This window comes from Nicotiana attenuata, unplaced genomic scaffold, assembly GCF_001879085.1.
Source record: "Nicotiana attenuata strain UT unplaced genomic scaffold, NIATTr2, whole genome shotgun sequence".
Taxonomy (NCBI): Eukaryota; Viridiplantae; Streptophyta; class Magnoliopsida; order Solanales; family Solanaceae; genus Nicotiana; species Nicotiana attenuata.
Window position 1 is genome coordinate 61,000 of NW_017673095.1, and position 19,095 is coordinate 80,094.

Below are 19,095 nucleotides of genomic sequence, written 5' to 3' on the forward strand. Positions count from 1 at the left end.
TGCAAATCATGTCAAACGCATTTGCCGACCAAAAGAAAGTAACTATATTCTCACTGCAAATGCCCTTATTAGAATAAGTCCTAGAAGGACAAAGTCTATGGTACACTTAAAGCGTATAGACAAATCAGATTCAAATAAAATTCTCGATAAACAAGATGAGCAAATGATCAAAATGATCATAATAAGGAGGCAAGTGATTTAGAAGATCATATGACATAATACCTCATAAAATCTCAAGAGAGGTTCAGGTACCTGAAAATATGAAGGAAGAGATCTCTATGTTATATATTTAAGAAAAAATGTTGGAACCGATATAAAATGTTCGTCAACTATATCTATGATAACATTAAGTATAGATGGGGATCTTAAATCTATCGAATACAGACACAAATATATTTCCCAAATGAAAGAGACACAATTCGAATATAATTTGTTTTATACGAAAGACATATAGTTTTGGACCTGCAGTTCAAACACTTGAAAATTTAAAGTCAATGGTGTGTGCAATCACTTTTATCTATCTTAGATGTCTAGTATGACATGAAAACTTGATATGCATCTAAAGTCTATTTAAATGGCTTATATGACTTAACTTATACGACAATTCCTGAAGGATTCAAATCGCTTAAAGCATATATAATTCTTGGTTCTGAAGTACCATATCCTAAGTGCAATTTGTGCACATATGTATCTTGCTATAACTATAAGCATGATAATGTGATAGCGAAATTTTTTACCTCTATGGAGATATTGAAAATGCCATTCCACAACATTATATGAAGACATCACATATCTATCAAGAATGATAATTTTAAGGTGCAACATATTCATTCAACTTAATATGGCTGACCAAAGATCTTTTGAAGATGGTGCACAAGATTGGAATGTGAAGGCTTAACGATGTGAATTGATGCTCTTATTAGGGGGAGTTAATATGCGTTGTACTCTTTTTCCCTTGTCCCACTAAATTTTCCTTGCAAGGTTTTTAACGAGATAACCAAAAGGCGCATTGTTAGATATGTGTACTCTTTTTCCTTCACTAGAATTTTTTCCACTGGGTTTTATTTTATTTAAGGTTGAGGCACATTATCTGTTGAATAGATATTAAGGGGTAGTATTCAAAATAAAATTATATTTAAGGTGAATGTCTATATTTTAAAGAGATTTTAGTGTTTGTTACTTTGTGGTTGAGTCACTTTTTTCCTATAAAGAGAGGGGTTCTATTCAACTGTAAATCATCCCAAATCAATAAGAATTATGTCTCTCTGCATTTCTTTGCAATACTCTTCTTCTTCTTTTATTGTTTTATACTCCCTAACAATTCTAGTAATATAATATTATTTTACAAAATTATATACTACAACTCGACATACACGTGGCCGAAAAACTAATAAATTTTAGAAGTAATATAAATACGTAAAAACCTGTAACCATTTCAACATTATAAACTGTTTTTTTATCTGGAAAAGAAAAAGAAGAAATACTAGTATGCTATTGGTACATTAACTCCCCACTCAACCCCTAGTCCCCCACCGGCATCCCTTTCTCTCATTGCCCGTTTGGGGAAAACGTAAACGTATAGGACCTCAACGTCGGTTGGCGAACTTCAACCAACAGGGGTGCACTCTGCGCACCCTTAATTTCTCTCTCTAAAACCCTAACTAACCACATTTTCCCTCTCTAACTCTCTAACACCGCAATGCCAATGCCAAGAGGGCTCTGCCTTCTCCTCCTCCTGTCCTCCTTCTCCTTTTCTTCTGCTGATCCGATACCTGGTGGAGATTCAGAAAATGGCGTCGTTGTCGTCGGTGTCAATGCTGCTGCTGAATTGAATGCGTCTGCCATTGCGAGATCTGAGGAAGGTAGTTTCGCCAACATGATTGATCGAGCTCTGGAAAAAGAGTTCAATGAGACCGAAGAGCAGCCCGGTGGTTAGTCACATCTACCATTTGATTTTTTTTCTAGGTTTTGTCTTTGCTGAATTACATTCTTCTAATCATGGGTAAGTTGCAACACTGGGTACATTCAGAGGTGGATTCAGGATTTGAACTTTATGTATTCGGGATTCTAGGACAGCAAGCTCGAGTGCTTGTAACTGGGTTCAAAATTTAACATTTGTACATATTTAGTGGTTTTGTTAAGACACGGGATTGGGCCAAAGCTATTTAGTAAAGCACAATGTGGGGCTTAAATTGCACGTCTAAGAGGCTAAGTTCTATAAGTTTGTCAGAGTTACAGTTTTTCGCTATTAATTCTTTTTAAGAAGCAGTTTTAATATAATTACTTACTCGCGCGACAATTTTCTGCTTCTAAAGGCTATTTTTCACACACATGGGGCAATATAATTGTGTTTCTAGATTTGGTTGGTTGTTCTTGGAGATGTTTTTAGAAACTTGAGGTATTTAATGTTTATGCTTGATGCATAAGATTCTGTTTTGCTTTTATGAAATGGTCTTTAATAACTTCAGAACCCCAACTTGCCCCTAAATCTCAGGAGTCAACGTGGTTCGTTACCACTTCTCTCCGATAACTCAAATCCCCAACCTCAAAGATGGAGGGGGGAGTGCCCTTCCTAGGCTATCTCTTGTTTGTTAGAACTTAGAACCCCTAATTTACTTTGAAAGGGAAATTATTTAGTATCTAAATGAGATGGACTTGAATAGAGCTGAATGGATAGAGGATTAATATATTATTGATATAGCTGATTGATTGATTTGTCTATTATAAGCTCACATATGTGTCTTTCTCTTTGATGTCCATCTATCTCATACTATTACTGTTTCTTGTTTCAGCAATAGATCACGGGAGCTTCAACAATAGCGTCTCGGAGCAGGAGGTTTGCGCGATGTTCCTTTAAGTTATTGTCTTAAGGAGATAGTAAGAATAATTGGTTGCCATATGTTAGTAAATGATATTGATTTGAACTTCTCATGGAGTCATGCTTTATCTGAAATTAATTGCAATAATCTTTAGGTTATTTACTATGAGTAGCTGGATGGATTGGAGTTCGTTGGACCGATTTTGATCCGTGACATGTTGATATCTTGTTTAATGGGTTTAATATGTATTTATTTGCTAGATTCTTTGTAGTTTTAGTTTAGCTCTAAAGGGGAAGTATGTGAAGATGTTTTGATGTTAAAATTGTGGGCAAAGATTTATTTTATATGTTTGCTTTCATTTTGTAAAATATATATCTAATAGTTGTGTATTAATTATGGAACCTTCCTTTATTTTACGTAGCCTAAAATTCTATTTAAGGAACCATCTTGAATGTATTTACTCATATTTCAAATTAATTCTCTCTCCTCTCTCCTCTCTCCTTTTCGCGCTTGGCATCGTAGTTGCTAGCTGTAGATAGATAACTTTGTTTAGGTAGTTGTTTGACCAGAAAACTTTTTCACCATCGTCCAAGCCGTGGTGAGCTTGTTATCTCGACATTCGTGTTCCATCTAATAGTGAAACCATATCTAGAGTTTGGTCTTGACAAGACAAAACGATTATCAATACCACGTCCAGATATACACAACAATGCACGGTCACGTCGTTAGAAGTTCCATAGCCAGGCCCAACACACGCATCGTCACGTTTCTTTTGCATTTTCCATGGAAAATGGGAATACCTACTTGTACAGATGGTTAAAATTTGGGAGGTTTAATACATTGATTCCGTACTTTGTAACAATAATACCAGCTTGATGTGGAATCAATGAAATACTTTGCTTTTTTAAAAAGAAACAAGGACAGTCAGTGATTAATTTTCAGCCACATAAGAGGCCACAACAGTGGAAGTTGTCAATGAGTCGTCCCTAGGACTTCTCGACATTCTGGCTCCGTCTATTCTATCCCTTTTGTCACATTCTGATCATACATTAGCCATCACTAATTTTGGAAGGATTTCGCTATAAGTTGCTTTAGTAAGATGGCTAATTAAGTTAGAAAAGAATTCTCCAAAGTAGTCATAGTATGTCATTTTGAGGTATTGCCAAAAACATTTTTTTAGAGTATTGCAGTTTTTCCTAGTTCATTAGTCAATCGTTTGCTTATCTTACTGTAGAACTTGCAATTTAGAAAAGCAATACAAGAGAGAATCTTATTATGCTTTTTTAAGTTTAATTTTTTTGATTATGACCTATTTCCAAGTACTGTGGAACATATGTATGCATTTCTGAAGCATGTCAATTCTCAGGCAGTTCTGGAAACCGTTGCTAGGGTTGGTAGGGTCAAGTTTAAGAAGAACGAGACAAATGAGGAAAAGTATGCCATGCTATCTTAAGATTCATTACAGGCTATGCTACTTCTTTAAAGGTCTCTGTGTTGTCACAAGATGGAAAGACTCAATGCTGTTGGTATTCTTTTTGAGTTTTGTGCTAGGTCATTCCAGTTGCAGAGTGTTTTCAACCTGGATAATGACAATGGAGCAGAAGATACGCCTACATTGATAGATCGAAAGGTACTTCTTACATCTTCAAAAGTTCTTTTGGAGAGGATCACCTCTGTGCTCCGCTAATAAGATGATTATGGATTCCTGAAAGCACGATTTACTAACTGCCCCCCCCCCCCCTCCCCCACCCCACCCCCACCCCTAAAAAAAACAGGATAATGTTTTTATCATGTCTAATCCGAAGTCAAAGTTTCCAGTGCTGCAGCTAGATTTAAGGTTAGCTTACTCCCTCTTTGCCACATCCTGGTTATTGTAGAACTTAATAACTAACAGAAAGACAAATTTATCAAGGTAGTAGTTTGTTAATCAATCTGATTTTATGTAACTCCATTCGCAGATTGATATCTGATTTGGTTGTTGTCATTGTTTCTGCAACTTGTGGTGGCATTGCCTTCGCTTGTGCTGGACAACCGGTCTGATAACTTCTCCTTTTGCTTGTTCTGATGATAACTGCAATAGCTCCTTTCACTGTCTTCTGCATATGGTCTGTTTGGCTTGCGGATTATGTTTATTTGACTTCTTTTATGAATCTTGCTTTATAGCATATGCTACTAATGTCTTGCAGGTTATCACTGGATATTTGCTGGCAGGATCAATTATTGGACCTGGTGGTTTTAACATTATCAGTGAAATGGTGCAGGTATGTTGATTTCATGTCTTTTTCAATTAAGTAACTCAATCAATCTTTCAATTAATCAGTTAACTCATTCCCAAGTTATCTTCAATCAAGGAACTAAGAAAAAAAAAATCATGTGGTGTACAGAAATTTCTCTCTTGAATTTATTTGACTTATACATGTTTATGCATGCTGTTTTGCTTTTGCGGTTTGTGTTTCATTAAGTGTTAATGAGTCATTTTGTACATTTGAGAGTATTGAGATGTGTAGAAGTTATACATTCGGTTCTGCTTCATACTATTAGCACTTTCCAGCAGTTTAAAGTGTTTTTGGGGTTTTAATGCTTTATGGCTTATATCAACTGTGTTTGTTGTTTGACGGTCATGTAATCTTGTGGTGTTAATGGTATTGCTACTATATTCTAGTATTCTTTCAGTCTTTTTAAATTTATGTTTCCTGAGTTCCTGTGGTACAATTTTGCAGGTTGAAACAGTTGCTCAATTTGGTGTTATCTTTCTTCTTTTTGCGTTGGGCTTAGAGTTTTCCACTGCAAAGGTTGGCTTTTGGTTATTAAAATGAAAACATTTTGTTGTTTTATCTTATAAATTGAAAGAGGATGTGCAATTTAACTTGTAATTGCAGCTTCGCATTGTTCGTGCTGTTGCAGTGTTAGGAGGGTCACTTCAGATAATTCTCTTCATGTGTTTATGTGGAATAACAGCCTCGGTGTGCAACTTTTGTCATCACCTATTTTGGAGCTATTGTTATGACTAGTTCAATTTTAGTTATCTGCAGTCTGGAAAAGCTTTTATCTAAATATTTGAGACTCCAACTATGCAAATTTGAGCTCTTTGATATCACCTTATCTTAACCGTGATTTGTTGATACTTGCAGTTATGCGGTGGGAAAGCATCTGAGGGTGTTTTTGTGGGTGTCTTCTTGTCAATGTCTTCAACAGCAGTGGCAAGTCCCTGTGAATTTTGACTTTTATCTTTTCAATTGAATTTATTGGACCGCCAAGTATTTGGTCATGGACTCTTATAGAGGATTGGGAATATTCCAAATAATTTAAGTCACACAAGGTGTACTTTAGGAGAGAAAAATGGGATAGTTTACCAGTAATAATATAATTTACTATGGTATAATTTAGGGGAGAAGTAGGGAAATGTCGCTGTGAATGCACGGATCACCTTCTATATTGGGTTTCATTAGTTTCAACCCTATATCAGTTGTTTCTACAAAATGTTAGGAGCTCGGTTAGGTGTTGGAAGACTGGAATTAATCATCGATTTTTAGAGAATGTATTGAGTATTGACTGAATAATCTTAAAAACAAGTGTATTACCGAAATTGTGGAAGGGGATTTACTTTAATTTTTTTACAATCACAAGAAAGATGATAAAAGCTTACCATTTCTTCGTGCATCCTGTTTTGTGCTTAACTTGCTGCTAAAGATGTAATTTCAAATGTTGTTTAGGAATTCCTTTTTACAATTTAGACAAGCAATATTTCTTGGATATTCTCTAAGACCTTAGGCTCTCTCAATCCTCTATGGATTTCTTTCTCCCAACATATTTGCAGCCTAAAATTGCTATTAACTGGATAGATATAATGGGAAGAGTGCGAAAGGAATGAATGGGCAGTCCATATAAGCAGATTCTGTATTCGGGAAGTCATACTATCTTGAATCTTGAATCCACTCGTTCAGTGTTACTGATGAAAATATTGAATTAGATACATTGTGCTGTACCTAATAAAATCATATTTAACATACTGAAGAAATAATACATCTTGCTAAATTGCAGGTGTTGAAATTTTTGATGGAAAGGAATAGTGTTAACACTCTCTATGGGCAAGTCACAGTTGGAACCCTTATTCTGCAGGTGTTTTAGCTTCCCATCTTTGTTTTTAGTGATATTGCTATTACTAAAAGATTTATGGTCTGTTATTTTTCACATGGATGGGCTATTATAGTTGATCTAACAATTATCAATGCTTATTATTTTGCTAGTTCTTTTTCATTGAGAATACTCCCCTTATTGAATTTTTGAGATGTTTCGCTGACAGGATTGTACAGTCGGTTTGCTATTTGCACTGCTTCCTATTCTGGGTGGTACTTCTGGTGTTTTTCAAGGAATGGCTTCCATGGCAAAAGTGTAAGCAACGGTGGTTGAAAAAGTTCTAAAATTGGAATGCAAGCTCAAATCACTGTGACACATTTATGCTATTACATGCATAATGAAATCGTTGAATGTCCATAATATATTGCTCTAATGTAGTCTTCTGTGTTGCTGATGATTTATCATACATAATCGGTGGGTATGTAGCCTCTCTATCTTCACTAGGTAGGGGTAACTCTGCGTATTCACTACCCTCCCTAGACCGCACATGTGGGAATATACTGGGTTTAATTGTTGTTGTAATCGGCGGGTATGGCGATTATGGTGCCAAGTAAAAGACTTCTCAAGTTATTGTTGTTACCTTTATTTAATTTCTAATATTCTAAGCATAAATTTGGACAAGTGTTGGTCAACTGCTGTCCTGCATCAGGTTAAGAATTGTGTGACCAAATGAAAGACAGCTGATAGAGTCATTTCACCTTGGTTTGGACCTGATATTCTCATGCAGCTTTTATTTCTGAACTTGTCAGCCTAGGGCCATTAGCATTTTTGTGTGGGTGCCCAAGGTGTACGTGTCATACAAAGAGAAACAACCTGAATATTCTTGGGCGCATTTCATTTTGTTGTACATACAATCTGAATTCTAATTTTGATTCTCCTCTCAAACAAAAATTCTGTTTTTTTTTAAAAATTTTCCGACACTAGTAAATTTATTGAACGTTTTAGAAGTTTGTCATGCCCTTAATTTGCTACTTTTCGTTGGATTACAGATTGGTGATTTTGTTGATGTTCTTGACCATTTTGTCGATACTATGCCGCAGTTGCGTTCCTTGGTTTCTTAGATTGATGATAGGCCTATCATCACAGGTGAGTTTGCATCTGCTTGAATAATGCATAATTTTATTGTAATTTTTGTTTCCTTGGGTGACTATGAACATTTGATTTACTGGGAATTAATCTGCAGACTAATGAATTGTACCAACTTGCATCCGTGGCTTTCTGCTTGCTTGTTGCTGGGGTTTGTCTCCCTTTACTATCCTGAGCAGCATATCTGTGCAATCTGACTATCTTTTTTTTTTTTACCTTTAAAACTGTCATCCTGATAGTTTTTCAGTTAATCACTTCTCAATCATATGACAATGAGCACATATAGCCTACTGGATAAAATGGGTTGTTGCATCTTGTCAGTGTAGTGATAAGCTGGGCTTAAGTCTTGAACTGGGTTCTTTTGCTGCTGGAGTGATGATATCAACTACTGATCTGGGTCAGCATACTCTTGAACAGGTACAATCTTTTGTAAATTCATATGGACACTGCATTTAGCCTTAAATCTTTTGTTGTTTGCCAGGAGTCCTTTTCAGTTGGATGACTTGTATGTCAGTGTATAAAGAAGTGTGAGATTTAGAGAACCTGTAGTTTCTAAAGAACTCCTAGCTTGCCTTAGAAGTCAATTCTTTGGTATAGAATGGACCCGAATAGAAGCTAGGTATAGATGATTATATAACTGATCCCTACTACTTTGGTATTGGAGATGTAGTTGCTTGATTTAATGGCTGTTGTTTGTCATGCTCTCGTCCTTAGCTACATATATCTGGCTTTGGAGTATGCTCAAGTAGGCAACAAACTGAGGGACGTTTTCTATTCAAGGTTTAAGATCCTCAATTGACACTTAGCTGTATCACATTATTAAACTTCATCTAAATGGGTTCAAAAAATTTCAGATTTCATGATAATCCTGGTAGCTCAATCATCTATGTCACCAAACTTTAAATTTGTCAACTTCTTGATAGCTTCAACCTAGAAACTGAAAACTTTCCTGTGAAATATAAAATTTTAAAATGGGTGTTATTTTTTTTCCTAAAATCTTTAAAATTGAATTTCAGAGTCCTCTTCCTATTGTAAAGACATTTAAGTTACAAACATCATTTGTTCAAAACTATTGGACAACTTAGGCCACCACATGGTCATCCTCTGAATTATGAAGAGCTTGAGCTCGAGCTTCAATGAGCATCACTTTTTTGTGCTCTCATGTTGTCCAGCTGTTGAAGCAATCTTCCTGTGGCCAGTGGTCTAAAAGGAATTTTTGAGGTGCGCTTTGGGGCGCATCCAGGTGCAAGGTGCATTAAGATCCGCTTGGGGCGGAGGTGAGAGGCGTATGCCTTGCAACACATAGGCTGTGAGACATATGCTTTGGGTGAACATTGAGCCTCAGACTATGCGTCACCCTGAAGTTTTTTACAAATAAATCTTCAAACTGCCTAAAATAGATGTATGCAACTGGGTGAAGAAGATGAAAAGACAAAGATGAGAACCTACTGTCACCTTCTCCTTCTTTTGCTTCACTTAGTCTTCTTCTTCTTCTGCTTGCCGTAATTGACTTGGTAGACTTGAAAGCCATTGACGGTGTAGATCTGGAGTTAAGGGAGAGGGGAGCGCGAGGTTAGCAATTTTTACAATATGGCAAGAGATGCGGCGGAACTAGGGCTAGATCAAAAAGTAATTTCGATTGATAAAATCTAGCCATTAATTTATGGGCCTTCTTCGGTCGTGGGCTCTCTAATGACTGAAGATTATTTATGTTTCGTAGTACTTATTGTAAACAAAATGAGATAGCAATAATTAAAAACTGAGGGGAAATGATTCACTTATAAAGAGTTTTTCATGTATTATTAAATTAATTTGTAACTTTAAAAAAAAATATATATAACTTTCTACAAATTTTGTAGCCCCCCCCCCCCCCCCCCCCCCCCCCCCACCCCCCCCCCCCCCCCCCTATGTATACACTTTTTGCTTTGTTTAATTTAATTTCAATTTTAAAAATGTTTAAAATATAAATTTCGTGGGACTTAAGTCCCTTTAAGGCTTATGCTTCTCTCCATGACAAGTATCTCGCTGTCGGTACCTGTGACCATGCCCGTGAAAAATACTTGGTGACAAATTGAAAGATAGCCTACTTCTTCGAAATTGTAGAGGATGATACTTGGAAGTTTGGCAGTTAGGAGGAATTCTGAGAGCCCTAATATTAGGCTTTTGACTGATGTCCTATTGGCCAGTACGCTTGAACCGTTTCTACCAAAATAATGTCTGTTTAAAATATAAAATTCATGGGACTTAAGTCGTCTCCTTAAGGCTTATGCTTCTCTCCATGACAAGTAAAACACCTTGTCTCATCGCTCCTGCTGTCGGCACCAGTGGACCGTGCCTGTGAACAATACTTGGTGACAACTTGAAAGATAGCCGACTTCTTTTTGAAATTGTAGAGGATCTTTTTTGGAAGTTTGGCAGTTAGGAGGAGTTAGGAGGAATTCTGAGAGCCCTAATGTTAGGCTTTTGAATGATGTCCTACCGGCCAGTACGCTTTAACTGTTTCTACCAAAATAATGTCTGTTTAAAATATAAAATTATGGGACTTAAGTCCCCTTAAGGCTTATCACCTTGTCTCATCGCTCCTGCTGTCGGTACCTGTGACCATGCCCGTGAATAATACTTGGTGACAAATTGAAAGATACCCTCCTTTTGAAATTGTAGAGGATCTTTCTTGGAAGTTTGGCAGTTAGGAGGAATTTTGAGCCATAATGTTAGGCTTTTGACTGATGCCCTACTGGCCAGTGGCCAGTATGCTTTAACCTCTTAGACCAGAATAATGTCTGTTTAAAATATAAAATTCGTGGGACCTAAGTCCCCTCAAGGCTTATGCTTCTCTCCGTGAAAAGTAAAACACCTTTCCTCATCACTTTTGTTGTCGGTACCTGTGACCATGCCCGTGAATAATACTTGGTGACAAATTGAAAGATACCCGACTTCTTTTTTAAATTGTTGAGGATCTTCCTTGGAAGTTTGGCAGTTAGGAGGAATTATGAGAGCCATGATGTTAGGCTTTTGACTGATGCCCTACTGGCCAGTATGCTTTAACTGCTTAGACTAAAATAATGTGTTAAAATATAAAATTTATGGGACTTAAGTCCCTTGAGGCTTATGCTTCTCTCCATGACAAGTAAAACATCTTGTCTCATCGCTCCTGCTGCTGATACCCGTGTCCGTGCCCGTGAACAATACTTGGTGACAAATTGAAAGATACCCAACCTCTTTTTGACATTATGGAGGATCTTTCATGGATGTTTGGTAGTTAGGAGGAATTCTGAGAGCCCTAATATTAGGCTTTTGACTGATGTCCTACTGGCCAGGATGCTTTAACTGTTTCTACCAAAATAAATTTCTCCATTTCTTGTTGGGTCGTCCAAAATAATGTCTGTTTGCTTGAAACAGGAACCTCCATCTATTCCTGGAAAGAAAAAACTTACCTGCCATCAGTTGATCGCCATTTAACGCTAAAAATTATTGTTTAAGCCTTTCTTTTAAAGGCAATGGTGAGCTGTAAGCTGACTTCCAGCCGGGCACAATACGTTGTTAGGCTTGGGAAAACTGGAAATCTCTCAGGAAGTCTAGCTTTTTCTGTGTTAATACTATATCTACTTATCTCGTAAGATTTCTAAGGCTGTGATTGTGTTACTTTCGTCAAGTCTTATGATCATATCTGAGTATCATCTCTGTTTGGTTGTTAGTCCTCTTTTTATTACCTATATCTTTTTCTGTGATCTGTCTCTGTTATTAAAGAGAGCTATACTGTTCTTCGATTAAGCCGGACTATCTTAGCAGTAAGTAGTTCACTCAATCCTTGTGCATAATAATATTTGTATAGTAGATATTATTTTCAATTGTTGGACCACCTAGTTTCAGAACTATTTTTCTGATTGTACTTCCTTTGATTCTCTTAGTGCCTTCTAACCACTTGTAATATTTGCAGTATCAAGTTCTAAACGTTTTCTTTATTTGAACTCACGAGACTATTACTGCCTGCAAAACTCCTTGACCTTCTTTCATTCAGATTCGGTCGTTGGAAATTATACCTCCTCTACGTTAAGTCCCCAGAGATCAGGACTTTTTCCCCCTAGCTCTTGGCGATAACCATATTCTTTGTCCGTCCAGTTCCAACTTCCAACAATGGACCCACTCTACCGGAAAAAAATATGGCCAATGATGGGACACCCTTCCTTTTTATTTAATTATCTTTTCTCGACCTCAACTCAATTGTTCCATCATTATTTTTTTGTCCCTGACATTTCTATTTTTTTCCGTAGAATTTGAGATTGAGTAGGATGACATGAGATAACAGTCGTATAGTTTTGAGAACTCCTTCCTAGTTTTGATTGGGGACAAGGGGAAGTTGAGTGGGTGAGTCATCATCTTTTGTCTTGAACCCTGAATCCTCAGCATTCACCTTAAAATTGAGCAAATTATTGCTGCAACAGTTTTTGCAAAAGTTCTGATGTGCTGAACTTTTTTGGTCGTAAGCCTTAACTTATTTTTTTTTTTAAAAAAATAATGGGGAAGGGGAGATTACAAGGTAGGGAATCGAACCCTTACCAACAAGGTGAAATTTAGGTAGCCAACCAACTGAGTTACTAAGATCCCCCGTAAGCCTTAACTAGTTCTTAGCTTTTGTTTAGATTGGTAAGTGTCATTTCCAGAACATATCATTGGTCTTGGCTCTTAATTGTGTTTTCATTTGTTGCAGGTTGAACCAATCCGGAACTTCTTTGCTGCTCTTTTTCTATCCAGCATTGGCATGCTTATCCATGTTCATTTTCTCTGGAATCATATCGATATTTTACTGGCAGCTGTTATATTGGTCGTCATTATAAAAACTATTGTGGTTGCCGCAGTAGTCAAGGGTTTCGGTTACACCAATAAAGCTGCACTTCTTGTAAGTAGTCCAAACTGTTTGACCAGAAAGGTTGCTCTAGTAGTAGAGATCCCTTCACCTCCAACCATGAGGTTGGGGGTTAGAGTCGCGAAGGGAAAAAGTGGAGAAAACCACTGTGGCCGCTGAGCAGGAGGGTTCTGGTGGGTAGGGTTCCCAAATCAAAAAAGTACTCCAAACTGTTTTATGTGCTACAATGTTATCAAAGCGCAAAAAAGCTCTCAGATCCATTGGGGCTTTTAGCGCAAAGCGCAAATAAAGCATAAAAAATACAAATATGTATTTGTAGGCCAAGAATAATTAAAAGCATGAATAACAAATATGTGGACAATGAAATTGAAAAAAAATTACGATAAAGTGAAATATCAATTGTTTCGTGTCGCCTCTTCAGGATTATGCTCATTGGCAAGGAAAAGTATGCCTTAAAGTCTTGATGACGACACTGAAGCGCCCACTAAGAGCCCGTTTGGCCAAGCTGCCAAAAACTACTTATTTTGAAAAGCGCTTTTATTCAAAAGTGCTTTATGAAAAAGTACTTTTGCAAAATATTAGTTTGTGTTTGGCCGATTTGTTTGAATAGTGCTTTTTGCAAGCTCATTATGTTTGGCCAATCTTTTAAAAAAGCACTTTTAAGTATCAAATTACGAAAAAGAACAGTAAAGGTTCAATTTGCGATTAGTATTATTTAGAAAAGAAAAATAAATTTAAACATTTTTTAGAAAAGAATTCCATTAAAATATAAAGTGTAAAGTAAAAATATAAAATTAAAAATTCTCATTAATATAATATAGTTATTCCAAAACAATAATATTGAGTGTTTAGTATTACTTATTATTTACATGATAATTTAAATATGTCAAAATACATCATTCAATATAAATTTAAAATCTACTCTTAGGAATAGGAGAAAGAATAAAAATGTAATTAAAATAAAAAAGAGAATAAATGTATAGCAGAAATTAAAAAAAAATCACTTGTTCCTTCTTTTGGTGCAACTTTAGCTTGAGCTGAGACTTCACTCAAATCTTTTACCAACCCAATAGGTTCATCTTCATGTTCCTGCCTCTCAGAAAGAATGTTAGTTTCATCAAAAACTACATGCACACTTTCTTCTACATACAAAGTTCTTTTATTGAACACTTTATAAGCTTTGCTATGTGAAGAATATCCCAAGAATACTCCCTCATNTCTTGAATAAATTAACTTTCTGCTTCTGCTTTTTGGAAGAAGCTAGAATTTTTAGCTTCTCCCCAGAAGCAGAAAAACTGCTTCTGCTGCTGCTCAAAAGTACTTTTTCATTTTGGCAAACACCTTAAATTTTCCAAAAAGTGTTTTTTTGACCAAAAAAAAGTACTTTTGGCCTCCTGAAGCTTGGCCAAACAGGCTCTAAGTGAGGCGAAACACTCAACATGTTTTGAGCCTCGCTTTAGGGCTTCAGCGCGCCTTTGACAACACTGATGTCCTAAATAAAGCAGTTGGTTAAACTCTGTATTTGTACCTCTACCTTTGCATCACGAAGTCTTTTTTGAATGGTATCTCCAGGTTGGAATGTCTCTGGCTCAAATAGGGGAGTTTGCATTTGTTCTTCTCAGTCGCGCTTCAAATGTTCATCTAATTGAGGTAGTGGTTCAGTTAAAGTACTTTGCTAGCAGAACTAGAAAAAATGTTCTTATATTTGTTTGATAATATGATGTCGTGCTACTTTAAGTAGCACTTGGGAGGAATTTCTGTTTATAAGACTGGAATTGCAAATGATTTTATAAATTTGAGGAAAACTCTCTTGTTTCTAATTTCCTTCTGGTGCACCCATGAGGTCCCTATTTGTATAGAAGACTGGCTGTCTTTTGTAGAGAACCGTATTTTGGTATAGGTTCTCTTCCTTTTGATATATGAGTATTATATGGGTTTTCCTCTTTTACATCCACAAATTTACTTACCTTATCAAAAGAGGAACATCTATTTGCACTGTCGTGAAATAAAAAATTGATCAAGTAAAAAAATACTCGTAATGCTAGGCTTGTGTTGCCACTCCTTTATGTAATTTCAATCTGGGTTGATGTTAAGGATTGATGACCTTGTGATGAAGTAATGAAATTTGGTCGCTGCTGCAGGGTAAAGTGTATATGCTGCTTCTGGGCACAACTGCACTTAGCCTGGTATGTAAAATATGTTGCTTTCTCCATTTTTAACACAAATAGGAGTGTGCCTTATGTCTCTCTTTTTTGACTTTTAAAGATTCTCATATCTGTTTTTGTTGTTGGCAATCATGTTAAATGGTTCTGTGCACTCCAGGCTCTGTACCCACTGCCAATGGCGGAACCAGATTCCTAACAAGAGGATTCCAAAAAAATGCAAAAACTTATTTGTTTTTACCCTACTTGCACAGTGTAATTTCCGGATAAAGGGGATTCAGTTGAACCCCCTTACCGTTTAGCCTTGACCAACTGCACTTTTAGAGTGTTTCGAGATTCATGGTGACAACTTCACTTAGTGCACCCTTAGGTTGTGAGCACAAGTCTAAAAAGCTTCTAATGGCAGGGCGTAGAAATAATCTGCCTCGATATATAACTCTCGTTTTTAATGCTTTATGTTTCAATGAGTAGGCTAATTCTATTGAAATTTCATGGCCCAGGCAGGTTTTCCTAGTATGCTTAATCTGCTAGTGATCAGGGTAGGGTTATACAGGGTTCAAGGTTTAGGGTTTAGGAATTCCTTGTTTTGAGAAGGTAACGTATCTGTTATATATATAAACAGGAACACACACAAAGCAGTGTCATCCTTCATAATTACAAACAGAAGTACAATCTGATTTCCTATCCCTAACTACCTCATAAGTAGTCTAAGACTTCAAAAATGGACTCAGCTTCTTGTAAATACTCTTGTTTACACCAAAAATAAAAAAAGGACTAAGCAGTTCGTCTTCAACTTTTGGATGGAACTGCTATTGTCTTCAAAACATCTTTGATTTCTCTCATTCCAAATTTTCCATCAGATGCAGACTGGGACAATCTTCCATCGCTCCTTGTGTCCTGGCAGGTTACCATCTGTATTCCAGCACGGTAGGACTTCCTGGATTCTCCTTGGAATGATCCACCTAATTCCCCTCAAGTTAATGAACAACTTCCATAATTGATCTGTCATTCTACAATGTAAAAGAGATGACTGATTGTCTCTGCCTCAACACCACATAAAATAACATCTGGAACATAACTGGAATCCCCTCTTGATGAGATTATCTTGATTTAATCTCATCAAGTTACTGTTGGTCATTTATGCCTGGTCCCGAATTCTATCAGGTAACCCCAAAATACCACCAATGAGCCTCATGCAAACTGTATTAATTATTTGGAGAAGACAAACTATCAGCATTACATGGCCCAATCTATTTTTTTTGGAATGTTCACTATAGTAATTATACTTAACTGTTATACTTTCTTTAGAAACTGCTGGTATTTTGTGCTCATTCCAAACCATTTCTGCAGGTTACAACACCGTTGCTTTTCAAGCTAATTCCTGCTGTTGTGCACCTTGGTGTTCTACTGAGATGGTTTTCCCCTGATATACCAAATGAGGTAGCTCTTCCTTTAAAAACTGCTGATTCTCTCTGTTTTATCAGCCTGTCTACACTTTTAATGGTTTTTCTCGGAATACTCGGGTTACCTAAGAGTTTTGAGGTATCTTCAAAATGATTTTTCATCCCAGATTGGATCTAAAGGAGATATCATGCGTGCAGACAGTTCTAAGCGTATTACTGTGCTGATCCAAGGCCCTCATGATTCATGATAATAAATAGAAACATGAACCAGTAAAGCGATTCTCACACTTACCTGATGGCATTCTTATGCTGGGGGACAGGTGCCCAAGAGTGCAAAGGCTGTTGACTGATTGGACAATTTATCATCATGAAGCTCCTTTTATGCGCCAATCGGATGGTTTTCTTTGATATATTGGAAACTGGTCGCCATATGCAGAGCGTGTATAGATCTATCTGCAAACAATATTCTGGCACTTGTTTCCTGGTACGGTGTTACTCCCCAATGGACTACTCTGTACAACCTCGTCATTTGTAATGCAATTGTTTATATTCCTTAATCTCTAGTTTGATTTTGTGAAATTGGTGTCTTAATCAGGTTTCTTAAAATTTCAAGTTGATAAGTGTAAATAGCTGATATACATGCTATTAGAGTGTTAGCAATGAAGTCATGCATTTTATTGTATACCACTGATCCTATGACCTCCATTTGTTTCTCAAATTCATTGATTTTCTGCAAGTCTCTTTTTTTTCTGTGCATACTCTAATTGCCAAAAAGATCTGTCAAGTCTTTGCATATTGAGGCTCTGTGAGTAATAGATTTGTGGCACTCTTTAGAACTACAAAACGACAAAATCGTGATGGAAAACTTTGCTGCCCGATTTGATTACTAAGTAGCAGGTGATAGTTGATCCGAAAGAGTTCATTAAATGTGAATGTCAAATCAAGTCAGGTCGAAGTAGATCAATGTGGTCTGTCCCTTTCCGGCCCTTTCTGGACGACCTTTTTCCGTTTGTACTGATACCCCTACCCCCCCCCCCCCCCTCCCCCTGGCACCAAAAGCACTACAGATTCTTTTGTTGTCTTCCCCTTTGTCCTTCTTTATATTTGGGGTATGCTGGGAGAATTCTGTTTGATAATGCCCCTATTTTATCGAAGTCTGCACTTTATGATGAAGCTTTAAAGGAAGAGGCAAACGGCTTAACTAAAGACCACAGGAAAGGGCTTGTGAGGGAGGGTTGTCGTGGTCCATCACAAAGGTAGCATTTCTTGCTTCTCTATAACTTCTAGTAGCGTCAGCTATAACCACAGCTTTTTAGCGGGTGTGTCAGCTTCTTTGTCACGGTCTCCTATGCATTTCTTCTGAAACCACGCAGTCCGGTAATAACATAAATTTCCCACATCCGGCAAATTGGCTATCAGAATAGGGCGATGCTGTTTTGACCATGAAAACACTAAGGTACATGAGTTGGAGTTGGTTGAAGAAATGAGACAGACCCTTATTCACCGTGACCCATCCATAAAATTTTATGTAAAATTTCATCAGAGAGGAGCAGTGTTAGAAAATTTCATATTGTTGCTTCGCACATTCTTCTATTTAAGGAATTTAAACAAGAATCTGAACCATATTTTGATTTTTAAAGAATTTTGGTGACATCATAAATAAAAGTTCCATTTATTTTCTCTTGCTTGATAGATTGAAAATGTTGATCTTCTAGTTAATTCTGAGTTTTCATATTTTTCTTTGGACTAGGGAAGCAATACAATCTCTAACGACAATCATTATATCCAATACAGACACCAAACCAATACACATGTATGGAGTGCAAGTAAAATTGTTCCACTGGGCATGTTACCAAGGGACAATCTCCATCCCGTGTGAACTAGAAGCACGCCCAACAAATTTTATATCGTGCGAACTAGGAGCACATGCAAGTTTACGTAAATCAAAAGATTGCTTTTGATTTAATCAATCCATTAACTACTAGAAAATAATCAAGAGGATAGGGACTTAAGCCATGAATTCAGCCCCTTGCAAAAAAAGCAAGGTCTATCCAACATGGTTTGATCCTTCACTGGACCTCCACTGAGAACTTAGTGCACAAACTGCTGCGCTCCCTGTTTGTAATAGATAGAGAGTGAATAATGGTTGATCCTCCAAACTAATAGAGCGATTGAGTCCGGCTCAAGCAAGTGAAAGGCATGGTTTGGAAACTAATAAGAATTCCAACCTATCTTTGGTCGCATACATTGTGTGTATTCTGTTGAAATAACAAGGCGTCATGCGAAAATGAACAAAAATAAAGAGGTATAGTACTTTGATATGGTTTGGTCAAGTAACTTACACATGAACGATTCAATAAAAATAAAGAGCATAAAATAAAACTCTCCTTAAATAAATTAAAAAAACTCTCAAAACCTAAAATATTACATTGTTGATGCTATTGGATTATTGTGTGAGAAGAAAAAATCCTCAATTTATGGAAGTGTAAAACTTCTCCTCGAACAAAAGGATAAATATGGAAGTCCTTCCACCAAAAAAATATTTTCAATCAAGAAAAGTAATTCATATTATGATAGAAAATCAGGGCAAACTCTAACATTGTGTGAGAGTGAGTGTGTGTGTG

At 36.7% G+C, this 19,095-nt stretch overlaps 1 protein-coding gene across 3 annotated transcripts; it reads left to right on the forward strand.

The window, feature by feature from the left end:
- Positions 1-1,494: 1,494 nt before the first annotated feature.
- LOC109215431 (K(+) efflux antiporter 6-like) lies at positions 1,495-17,221 on the forward strand. Of its 3 annotated transcripts, none has more exons than XM_019379493.1 (20): positions 1,495-1,931; positions 2,793-2,836; positions 4,186-4,253; positions 4,371-4,449; positions 4,595-4,656; positions 4,778-4,853; positions 5,006-5,080; positions 5,540-5,611; positions 5,699-5,782; positions 5,951-6,019; positions 6,861-6,938; positions 7,123-7,211; positions 7,946-8,042; positions 8,140-8,193; positions 8,364-8,459; positions 12,751-12,939; positions 14,479-14,556; positions 15,048-15,092; positions 16,419-16,508; positions 16,792-17,221. In XM_019379493.1, the coding sequence occupies exons 1-20, from the start codon at positions 1,700-1,702 to the stop codon at positions 16,819-16,821; spliced, it is 1,707 nt and encodes a 568-aa protein (XP_019235038.1). In that variant the 5' UTR covers positions 1,495-1,699; the 3' UTR covers positions 16,822-17,221. The 3 variants fall into 3 exon arrangements, with proteins under 3 accessions (XP_019235038.1, XP_019235039.1, XP_019235037.1); XM_019379492.1 differs by having other exon boundaries at positions 1,496-1,931; positions 16,639-17,221; XM_019379494.1 differs by lacking the exon at positions 5,699-5,782 and having other exon boundaries at positions 16,639-17,221.
- The last annotated feature ends 1,874 nt before the right edge of the window (positions 17,222-19,095 follow it).